Source organism: Nycticebus coucang, chromosome 9 (genome assembly GCF_027406575.1).
Source record: "Nycticebus coucang isolate mNycCou1 chromosome 9, mNycCou1.pri, whole genome shotgun sequence".
NCBI classification, from domain to species: domain Eukaryota; kingdom Metazoa; phylum Chordata; class Mammalia; order Primates; family Lorisidae; genus Nycticebus; species Nycticebus coucang.
In genome coordinates, this window is record NC_069788.1 from 2,336,096 (window position 1) to 2,348,197 (window position 12,102).

Consider the following 12,102-nt stretch of genomic DNA (forward strand, 5'->3'; position numbering starts at 1 on the left):
CAACTCTAACCTAGCAGGAGGAAACATCTGGAGGGGCACAATGGCTGGAAATCAGATTTTAAAACTTTTTTTTAAATGTACAGTATAAAGAATCTATCTTCTTAAGATAAAATGCAATCCATACATAGTTGATATTCTTTTTTATGTAGAAGATATCATCTATACCACTGTGGTAGAAATCAAAGGCTGTGCATTTTTTCTGAATGACATCACACATCACAGATGATAATCAAACAGGACGAAGAGTCAGAAAAGCTCTTCATGGATGCTTAGAGCACTGAGGTTTTACTTCATGAAAAGTAAAAGTGTCACAACCACTTAATCTGAAAATAAGCTCGACTCCATAAATGAGGCTCCTCTTTTCAGCTGGATTGCTCCTCCATGCTTCAGTGCACTAACCCGTGTCTTTTAGTTCCCGGAGACCCCCCTTATGCTTATCTTTTCCCCTAGTGTAACTGTGAACAAAACAGGAAAAGTCATATATATCAAATGCGACATTATTTTCCATGTGGTATGATATGAAGAGGTGGTAAGCCTGATTATCATCTGCAAAATCACTGTTAAGCAAACTCGGTCCAGCATCATACATGGCAGCGATGATCTTAGTCATGTGTGCACTTCTTAGAATTTACCTTGAAAAACTCAGTCTTCTCAGCTATGTACCTCAGATTTCCCTGAGTGAGGGGAGGTCTGATAACCACGGCTACTCTTCCCTGGTTTGGACTGAAGGGCTGTGCAGGCTCCACGCTGCTGATGTTGTCCCCAGTGACCATGGCCACAGACTGCGTCAGGCCCACCAGGTCCATGACCAGAGAGATGGCAACACTCTGGACACTGAAATCACGTGCTTGGCTGCAGGCGTCCATCAGAGTCTGGAGCCACTGTGGAGGCTGCTCACGCTCCGGGAAGATGGGGCAGTCTGCGGGAAGATGGGGCAGTCAGGGTCAACACACGCAACCTCCTGCACAGACCGGGCTGACGCCAAGAACAAGGCTGCTCTGCTCAGGCTCTTGAGGCTCTGAGCTGTTAACAGGACCACGGTGGCTATCACCTTCTCAGAGCGCTAAGAAAACTAAGCAGCAACAAATTTCACAAACTTGTTTCCAATATATATTTTTCTTATGCTTACAATCTATTTTCTTCTCCTGAAAATATACTGAATTTGTTGTATACTAATCAATGAACATTATATAGTACTCACTGTACTATATGTATATCTATCAAAATTTAAATACAGGGAAGCAGACAGGCTGCTGGTCATGATAAAGGGAACCAGTGCAGCTAACGTTACAAGACTTCCTTCCAGAGAGATCCTTCTCAGCTCCTAATCACCTGCAATCAAACTGGGAAAGGAATCAAAATCACAAAATCTTCCAACTATCAATTTGTCTATAGTAGGAGTATTTCATTTAAAAAAGTTACATTTAAACAACAGTTTAAAAAATTAACTGGGCAAAAAATATTCCAGTTTTGATATGTGAATTCCTCTTTTAAAAAAAGTACTCTACAGATAATATTGAACTATAAATAAGCCAGGCGACTTTACCGTTCTCCAGTTTTTCAGAACGTAACTCTGACGTGTGGCTCCCCTCAGCAATGTAGACTGGGAAGCTGGAGCACTCCAGGAAGAGCTGACAGGCAGCAAGGAAGGCGGAAAGGTATTCTTTGGAAGATTTTTGTTTGCTTATATTTCTGTCCTTTATATCTCCTTGTGAATCCCTGTCCCATTTTGAAGTCTCTCCTTGTTCTCGGCCCAGACCCCCTGGCTGCTCTGAAGCCAGGGCCTGCGAGCAGCAGCTGCCCTGAACCACGTACAGGTTGATGAGCCTGTCCAGGAACTGCTGTGCGTACTCCAGGCAGCACTGCATGGCCGTCTTCTGTGCAGCCTTCCCGCTGTGCGCTGCTGCGGCCTGCGGGACCAGGGAAGGGGGCTGGACCACCGTCTCCTCCGACCCCACTGTGGAAGCGGTCTCTGTCTCAGAGGATGTGCTGCCGACTGGGATGGGGGCTGCCCCCGGCCCCTCACTTAGCTCCGGGTCTGCCTGGTACTGGATGAACTCAGTGAACCCGCTCTCTGAGGAGCGACTGCTAGGTGGATTTTCTCCATCGTCAAACACTTCAGCAGGATTTTCAAGAGAAACTGATGATACCTGGTAGAGAGTTTAAAAGAAGTAAGAGGCTAAGTAGGTAAACATATACATGAAAACATTTTTAATATTTTAAAGACATTTTAGATGGGAAAGTCATGATATAATCTACATATTCTCTTGAATCTAAAGCAGCTCCTCCACTCATTCATGTAACAAGCAATAGGAAATACTGAAATGCTTCTCATTAATACATATTCATTCAACAAATATTTATTATTCACTACTATGCATTATTAGGTTCTTGAGGATAAAAAATATAGGCATAGGTACAAATCTCTATGGTTTCTATTATTTTCAAATGAGTAGCAACTGATTTAATTAACTGCATAAAATCACTTTCTGAGTGTCTAAATAATGCAAACAATGAGACATGTAAGGTTAAAAAGTGGCATTTAAAAAAAAAGAAATAGTATCTCATAGACCACGTTTGGGCCACCTGAATATGAAATTTTTGTTGAAGTATATAAAACACTAATTAAATCTTTGCTATTAATCTTACATTCCTTCAGTGAATAGTTGCTAACTCATATCATGTGCCATGATATGCGGTAGGAATAAAAGTAGTTTATAATCTAGAGGGTACATATGAAAGACAATTACAATATAAACAAACAAATGAACCAGTTCCTGAAGAAGAGCTGGAATTTATTAGCCTTTTCCTCCCTATAATAAGTACAAGCATCTAATATATCTTCTGGCTTAGTTTAAATGAACAAAAGTTATACGAATCATTAACTGACTGGGTGACTGTGCCAAGGTATACTTCGAATTTAAATGAGATCATAAAAAGTGATCTTATTATAATAATGTATGAACTGGACGGTCGCCTGCCCAAGCTGGTTCTCACCATGGTCCCTTGCATCAGTGAAGGCAGACACTGAGGGCTCAGGGTTGGCGTCTTTTCTACCGTCCCCTCTCCCGTCCACGTCAGTGCACTGGTTCAGACACTGAGGGCTCAGGGTTGGATCTTTTCTACCGTCCCCTCTCCCGTCCACGTCAGTGTACTGGTTCAGACACTGAGGGCTCAGGGTTGGATCTTTTCTGCCTTCCCCTCTCCCGTCCACGTCAGTGTACTGGTTCAGACACTGAGGGCTCAGGGTTGGATCTTTTCTGCCTTCCCCTCTCCCGTCCACGTCAGTGTACTGGTTCAGACACTGAGGGCTCAGGGTTGGATCTTTTCTACCGTCCCCTCTCCCGTCCACGTCAGTGCACTGGTTCAGACACTGAGGGCTCAGGGTTGGATCTTTTCTACCTTCCCCTCTCCCGTCCACGTCAGTGTACTGGTTCAGACACAGAGGGCTCAGGGTTGGATCTTTTCTGCCTTCCCCTCTCCCGTCCACGTCATTGTACTGGTTCAGACACTGAGGGCTCAGGGTTGGATCTTTTCTGCCGTCCCCTCTCCCGTCCACGTCAGTGTACTGGTTCAGACACTGAGGGCTCAGGGTTGGATCTTTTCTGCCGTCCCCTCTCCCGTCCACGTCAGTGTACTGGTTCAGACACTGAGGGCTCAGGGTTGGATCTTTTCTACCGTCCCCTCTCCTGTCCACGTCAGTGTACTGGTTCAGACACAGAGGGCTCAGGGTTGGATCTTTTCTACCGTCCCCTCTCACGTCCACGTCAGTGTACTGGTTCAGACACAGAGGGCTCAGGGTTGGATCTTTTCTACCGTCCCCTCTCCCGTCCACGTCAGTGTACTGGTTCAGACACTGAGGGCTCAGGGTTGGATCTTTTCTACCGACCCCTCTCCCGTCCACGTCAGTGTACTGGTTCAGACACTGAGGGCTCAGGGTTGGATCTTTTCTACCGTCCCCTCTCCCGTCCACGTCAGTGTACTGGTTCAGACACTGAGGGCTCAGGGTTGGATCTTTTCTGCCTTCCCCTCTCCCGTCCACGTCAGTGTACTGGTTCAGAGACTGAGGGCTCAGGGTTGGATCTTTTCTGCCTTCCCCTCTCCCGTCCACGTCAGTGTACTGGTTCAGAGACTGAGGGCTCAGGGTTGGATCTTTTCTACCTTCCCCTCTCCCGTCCACGTCAGTGTACTGGTTCAGACACTGAGGGCTCAGGGTTGGATCTTTTCTGCCTTCCCCTCTCCCGTCCACGTCAGTGTACTGGTTCAGACACTGAGGGCTCAGGGTTGGATCTTTTCTACCGTCCCCTCTCCCGTCCACGTCAGTGCACTGGTTCAGACACTGAGGGCTCAGGGTTGGATCTTTTCTGCCTTCCCCTCTCCCGTCCACGTCAGTGTACTGGTTCAGACACTGAGGGCTCAGGGTTGGATCTTTTCTGCCTTCCCCTCTCCCGTCCACGTCAGTGTACTGGTTCAGACACTGAGGGCTCAGGGTTGGATCTTTTCTGCCTTCCCCTCTCCCGTCCACGTCAGTGCACTGGTTCAGACACTGAGGGCTCAGGGTTGGATCTTTTCTGCCTTCCCCTCTCCCGTCCACGTCAGTGTACTGGTTCAGACACTGAGGGCTCAGGGTTGGATCTTTTCTGCCTTCCCCTCTCCCGTCCACGTCAGTGTACTGGTTCAGACACTGAGGGCTCAGGGTTGGATCTTTTCTGCCTTCCCCTCTCCCGTCCACGTCAGTGTACTGGTTCAGACACTGAGGGCTCAGGGTTGGATCTTTTCTGCCTTCCCCTCTCCCGTCCACGTCAGTGTACTGGTTCAGAGACTGAGGGCTCAGGGTTGGATCTTTTCTGCCGTCCCCTCTCCCATCCACGTCAGTGTACTGGTTCAGAGACTGAGGGCTCAGGGTTGGATCTTTTCTGCCTTCCCCTCTCCCGTCCACGTCAGTGTACTGGTTCAGACACTGAGGGCTCAGGGTTGGATCTTTTCTGCCTTCCCCTCTCCCGTCCACGTCAGTGTACTGGTTCAGACACTGAGGGCTCAGGGTTGGATCTTTTCTGCCTTCCCCTCTCCCGTCCACGTCAGTGTACTGGTTCAGACACTGAGGGCTCAGGGTTGGATCTTTTCTGCCTTCCCCTCTCCCGTCCACGTCAGTGTACTGGTTCAGACACTGAGGGCTCAGGGTTGGATCTTTTCTGCCTTCCCCTCTCCCGTCCACGTCAGTGTACTGGTTCAGACACAGAGGGCTCAGGGTTGGATCTTTTCTGCCATCCCCTCTCCCGTCCACGTCAGTGTACTGGTTCAGACACTGAGGGCTCACGGTTGGCGTCTTTTTAACTTTACCCTCCTCCCGCATCCTTGTCAGTGTACTGGTTAGGGGGAAGGGCTAAGTCATTGAGGGCTGTGGCCTTCTGATGCTTGCCAAGTAATTCAAGCTCTCCAAACCTCAGTTTCCTTATTTCTATATAATTAAGATGAAAATAATTCCCACATTTTATAGTTGCTACAAGGATTTAATTACGTATATATAAAGCATCTGGTATAATGTCTAGGGCTTAGTGAACAGTAAATGTGAGGGACCTCAAGTTACCCTTTTCAATCTATTGCTAGGTCTTTTTAACTGTCTTCCTAACCATCCATTTCTGCCTTCACTTGCCATTCTGCTCCCACAATCACCACTACCACTCCTCTGCTCTAGTCTCCCACATGCAGTCTTTGTCTTTCAGATCTGCACCCACACTGCAGCCAGAGTAATTTTCTAACATGCAAATCTGATTATTTCCCTCTTTCCCCCCTCAAAGCCTTCCCATCCCTCCAAGACAAAGGCTGAAAGCCCCGCTGAGAGGGAGCATGGCCTGCAGGCGGCACCTGCTCCCTCTGCCCACCTTCTGCCGCCAGCTGCACTCTCCTTTCTTCCTTTTCCCCTCCCCTCCAAGTTCTCCAGAGTCTCACTCCAACATTCTTTTCTCAAGTGAGCCTCCCTTTGCTCCCAGCCAAGGTCAGGTTACAGCCCTATTTCCCACCTTCCTACCTTATACTAGATAAGCTTTGTAGTTGTTAGAAGAGCTCAGATTAGGACATTAAAAAAAAAATTATTTCAAAATATTAATGGGGTACATTGGTTTTTGTTATGTGAATACCTTCCATAATGTTGTTGGGGCTTGGGGGTGCCATCACCAGAATAGTGCTCGATGTACACGACAGGTGTCTCTACCACTGGCCTCCTCTCACCATCCCCCTTCTTGGTTTCTTATGTCCTTTATGTTTCTTTGTGCTATGCGTGCCCATCATTTAGCTTCCGAGTATTAGAAAGCGTATCTGTTGTCTGCTTCTCCATTCCTGAGATACTGTTAGGATAATTATCTCCAGTTCCATCCAAATGGCTGCAAAAGACACTGACTCATTCCTGTCCATGGAGAAGTCGTGCTCATGGTGCGTATATACACCACACTTTCTTTATCCACGTTCACAGGCACTTTGGCTGATTCCACATCTTTGTGATTGTGAATTATGCTAAATTGTGATAAATATTTGAGTGCAGGTATATTTTTATAAAGGTCTTCTTTTCCTTTGCTGTATTGAATAGTAAGCCAACATTCTTTCTTTTAGGAAACTCCTATGGTTTCCAGCGAGGCTGCACTCATTTGCAGTCCCACAACAGTGTGAAAGTGCCCTTCTTCCTGCACCCAAACACCTGCTGGTTTTTGAGTTTTATTAATGGCTATCCTAACAAGGGTAGAATGGTATTTCACTGTGGTTTTAATTTGCATTTCTCTGGTGATTAGTGATGTTGAGCATTTTTTCCATATGTTTTTTGGCGATTTTCTATCTTCTTTTGAAAAACATCTGTTTGTCTTTTGCCTACTTTTTAATTTTTTTCCTTGCAGATTTATTCAAGTTCTTTGTAGATTCTGGATATTGTCAGATGTAGAGTTTGTGAATATTTTCTCCCATTCTGAAGACTGTCCATTTACCCTGCTGCTGCTTCTCTTTGCAGTGCAGAAACTTTTTAATTTAATGAAGGCCCATTTATTTATCTTCCTTATTGCAATATTAGTCTTTGGGGTAATAGTCATAAATTCTTTACCTAGGCTGATATCTAGAAGACTTTTTCCTATGATTTCTACTATAATTTTTTATGGTTTCATGTCTTCTTTTAACCATCTTGAATGTTTTATAAGGGCAAGAGATAGGGGTCCTGTTTCATTCTTCTGCACGTGGCTACCTAGTTGTGTGTATAGGTTTTCATGATATTCATAAGGATATTTTGTGTTTCTGTGGTATTAGTTGTAACATCTTTTTTATTTCTGATAGAGCATATTTGAGTTAGTTCTTTTATATTCCAGTTAGTCTGGAGAGTGATTTATTAATTTTATCTTTTTAAAAACCACACTGTTATTGACCCTTTGTATTGTGTTTTGTTTCCATTTGGTTTAGTTAGGCTCTGAGCTTTGTTATTTCTTTTCTTCTGCTGGCTTTGGTCTGGTTGGCTCTTTATCTTCTTTCTCTAGTCACTTGAACTGTGACCTTACGATGCTAATTTGCAATCTCTCTGTTTTTTGGTATTAGTATTTAAAGCTATGAACTTTCCCTCTATTTCTATATCCCATAGGTATTGAAAGCTTGATGTTTCTTGATGTTCAGTTTGAGGAATCTATTGATAGCCACCTTATATCATCATTAACACAAGGATTGTTCAGCAGCAAGTTGTTTAATTTCCATGGTGTCACATAGATTTGAGTGTTTCCAATTTTATTTCACTCTGGTTAGGAAGATACATGGTATGATTTCGCATTTTTCAATTTCCTGAGACTTTTTTGTTGTCTCAAGATATGATCAAGCTTAGAAAATGTTCCTTACAAGACTTGGCAATTATGAATTGAGCTGCAATGAACAATCTGGTGTATCTATCTTTGTTGCCAATTGATTTTTGGTCTCTAGATTTACACCTAGTAGAGGAATTGCAGGATCAAATGGCAGGTCTACATTTAGATCCTTGAGTGTTCTCCAAACTTCTTTCTAAAAGGAACGTACTAGTTTGCATTCCCACCAGAAGTGCAGAAGTGTTCCCTTTTCTCCACATCCATGCCAACATCTGTAGTTTTGGGATTTTGTGATGTGGGCTACTCTTACTAGAGTTAGATGATATCTCAATGCCCACTGACCCATGAATGGATAAATAAATTGTGGTATATGTATACCATGGAATACTATGAAACATTAAAAAAAAAAGATGAAGACTTTACCTCTTTTATGTTTACATGGATGAAACTGGAAAATGTTCATCTTAGTAAAGTATCTCAGGAATGGAAAAAAAATATCCAATGTACTTAGTACTACTATAAAACTAATTTATAATCACTCACACTTGCATAGGAGAGATAAATCACAACTATAGCCTAGGATGAAGGAGGGAAGGGGAGGGTGATGGGAAGGGAGGGGGTGGTTCGATAGAGGGAGGGTTAATGGTGGGACCTCACCTATGAAGCATATTGCACAAGTACAAGTCAAATCTATCAAGTATTGAAAACAAATGTCTAACACTGTGATTAAGTAAATGAGGTGAAAGTTATGTTAATTAGTTGGATGTGAGCTCTCCAATTTATACAAATAATCAACACAATGAATCCTATAAAGGCATAAATGTCTTCATAATCTATGTATATATGACTTAATAAAAAAAAAGAAAAAAAATGTTCCATGTACTGATGAGAAAAAAACGAATAGTAATTTTTTGGTAGAATGGTCAGCAAATATCCCCTTTAAACTCAGTGTTTCCTTAATGAGGAATGATCTATCTGGCTCTGTCTGTGAGGTGCTGAAGACCCTGGCTAATAAGATGCTAGTGTTTGTTTTTCAGGTGTCCTCAAACTTTTTAAACTTGGGGCACTGACGTGTGGGTGTGGTCTTCCCACTTCCGGTGTCTCCCAGTGGAGCACTCCGACTGCGCACGCTCAGCGTGGGCACTGACCTGTGGGTGTGGTCTTCCCACTTCCGGTGTCTCCCAGTGGAGCACTCCGACTGCGCACGCTCAGCGTGGGCACTGACCTGTGGGTGTGGTCTTCCCACTTCCGGTGTCTCCCAGTGGAGCACTCCGACTGCGCACGCTCAGCGTGGGCACTGACCTGTGGGTGTGGTCTTCCCACTTCCGGTGTCTCCCAGCGGAGCACTCCGACTGCGCACGCTCAGCGTGGGCACTGACCTGTGGGTGTGGTCTTCCCACTTCCGGTGTCTCCCAGCGGAGCACTCCGACTGCGCACGCTCAGCGTGGGCACTGACCTGTGGGTGTGGTCTTCCCACTTCCGGTGTCTCCCAGCGGAGCACTCCGACTGCGCACGCTCAGCGTGGGCACTGACCTGTGGGTGTGGTCTTCCCACTTCCGGTGTCTCCCAGCGGAGCACTCCGACTGCGCACGCTCAGCGTGGGCACTGACCTGTGGGTGTGGTCTTCCCACTTCCAGTGGCTCCAGTGGAGCACTCCGACTGCGCAGGCTCAGCGTGGGCACTGACGTGTGGTGTGGTCTTCCCACTTCTGGTGTCTCCCAGCGGAGCACTCCGACTGCGCACGCTCAGCGTGGGCACTGACCTGTGGGTGTGGTCTTCCCACTTCCAGTGGCTCCAGTGGAGCACTCCGACTGCGCAGGCTCAGCGTGGGCACTGACGTGTGGTGTGGTCTTCCCACTTCCGGTGTCTCCCAGTGGAGCACTCCGACTGCGCAGGCTCAGCGTGGGCACTGACGTGTGGTGTGGTCTTCCCACTTCTGGTGTCTCCCAGCGGAGCACTCCGACTGCGCACGCTCAGCGTGGGCACTGACCTGTGGGTGTGGTCTTCCCACTTCCAGTGGCTCCAGTGGAGCACTCCGACTGCGCAGGCTCAGCGTGGGCACTGACGTGTGGTGTGGTCTTCCCACTTCCGGTGTCTCCCAGTGGAGCACTCCGACTGCGCAGGCTCAGTGTTGGCGTTGCCATGTGGGTGCTGCTCTGTGCACCAAGCTGGATGATGCCTGTTGTGTAGTTTCCCCATTGTGGTACTTTATGAGAGCTGTGTGCTTCAACTTTTGGGTGTTTTTTACACTGGTGATTATCCATTGTGCCATTTCATTATAATGCAGTTTTGAGCATTTTCCAGTGGGCAGGTCTAATAGTGACAAAGTCCCTTATTGTTTGCTAGTCTGGAAAACTTTATTTCTTTATCACTTAAGAAATAAAATACAAAATTCTTGCCTGGCAGTTACTCTATTAAGAAGACTAACAATGGGGCTCCACCTGCTTCTGGCTTACACGGTCTCTGTTGAGCAGCCTGATGGATTTGACTTCGAGGGTTGGTTGTTACTTTCACCTGGTAAGGGACAGCATCCTCATCTTCCTGTCCACTCTGGTCAAGTTGATGACTGTGTGTGCTGGAGATGTCCTGTTTGCTGTGACTCTTCCTGGCATTTGATGGCCACTTTGTATCTGGACGTCTGTATCTGTGGTGATACCTGGGCAATTCGAGAATTCCCTCATGTAGGTTTTCCATGCTTTTTGCTTTTTCTTCTTTTCCTTCAGAGACACTTATAATGTGCACGCTGGCTCATGTCATAGTCCCATGTTTCTCTGAGTGACTGTTTCTTCCTCTTTTTCCTTTATCTGCATCTTTCACTGAGTGGGTTAGTTTGACAGCCTTATCTTCAAGCTCCAGGGGTCTTTCTTCTGGGTGGTCTGGCCCTTTGTTGAAGCTTTCTGCTATATTTTAAAATTCTCTAAATGATTCTTTCATTTCTTTAAGTTCCATTATACTGCCTGTCTCATTAGTGACTTTTCATTTTCTCACTGATGTCCTGCATTCGTTTTTTGCTTCTTTGCGTTTGTTTTCAACTTTCTCTTCAATCCCATTCATCTTATTTGCCATCCAGATACTGAATTCCATTTCTGACATCTCAGCAATTCCCTTCTGGTTGGGGCTGTTGCTGTAGGTTTATTGTGACCCCTTTGGAGTGTTTTTCATGTTGCCGGAATTCTTCTGGTTTCTTCTCCTTTGAAACCTCTTCTGCCAGCTTGGGGCAGACAGGTTTGCCGTAGTTGTTCTCCTTTGCTGGGAACTAGAAGAAAGAGAGGTCCCAGCTGGTGCTTTGGTGCCTACTTTGGAATGTGGAAGACTGACCCTGCAGGAGAGAGGCTAATACAACTGCTCTGTGCTGTCCTGCTCCCCGAGCAACTGCCAAGTCCAAGCCAGCACTGGATGCCCTATGTGCAGAGTGGGGGTTGCTCCCCAGGTTGCGGGACATTGGTCTGCCTGTATGTCCAGGTGGTGTTGACAGTGGTAGCTGGATGAGGCTCCCTAGTCAGTGGTGGTGGGGGGTCAGGCTGCAGGTGTCTGTTCTAACTGGGCCCAGTGCGATGGTGCCTTGAGGCAGGTAGGGCACTGGCCCACGGGGGCAGTTTGCATGAGGCAGCACATAGAAGCCACAGGTTTGAAGGGCACTTCAGGAGCTATGGGGGCGGGTCAGGGCTGGGGAGCAGTGTAGGAGTTGTTGAAGCAAGGCTGTGGGGCCACTGGGCCTCTCTCTCTTTCTCTTTGTCCAGCTCCCCCAGAGGCAGTCACTGTAGGGCTTCTGAGATGTGGCTGGTAAAGGTTCTGCTCAAATGCCCTGTTGGGGGACGTTTAGCTCCCAGTCAGGGTGTGCCTGTTCCTCCTGTGTGGCCAGGGCAGTACTGAGATAGCTGCCGTAAAGCTGAGCCCTGTGTGGACCTGGTTCTCTAGACCTGAGAACTCGAAAAGGCAGCAGGCACAGCAATGTGGGCACAGGAGCCCCAGGGTCCCTGCTCTCCCTGCCCCCTGTGCAGCGTCCAGTGTCCTGCACACACTCGCCAAGCCCACCTGCAACTTTCAACCCTCTCCTTGATTGCAGTGTGTGTGGACTGCTTCTAGTCCAACACCTAGGCCCTGTCCAGATGAGGTCATCCTCAACTTCATTCTTTTCACCGCAGCCTATCACTATAATAGCACAACATTTTTTTTTTTTTTTTTTTTTGAGACAGAGTCTCAAACTGTCACCCTGGGTAGAGTGCCGTGGCATCACAGCTCACAGCAACCTCCAACTCCTGGGCTTAAGTGATTCTCCTGC

General features: G+C 46.7%; 1 protein-coding gene across 4 annotated transcripts in view; it reads right to left on the reverse strand.

The window, feature by feature from the left end:
* DOP1A (DOP1 leucine zipper like protein A) overlaps positions 1 to 12,102 on the reverse strand; it is a 128,127-nt gene that overhangs the window by 58,377 nt on the left and 57,648 nt on the right. For all 4 annotated transcript variants that reach the window (XM_053601252.1, XM_053601255.1, XM_053601253.1 and 1 more), the window contains 2 exons: positions 1,547 to 2,150; positions 633 to 919 (listed from right to left, as the gene is read on the reverse strand). In XM_053601252.1, coding sequence (XP_053457227.1) covers positions 633 to 919; positions 1,547 to 2,150 — 891 coding nt within the window. The remainder of the gene's footprint in view (positions 1 to 632; positions 920 to 1,546; positions 2,151 to 12,102) is intronic.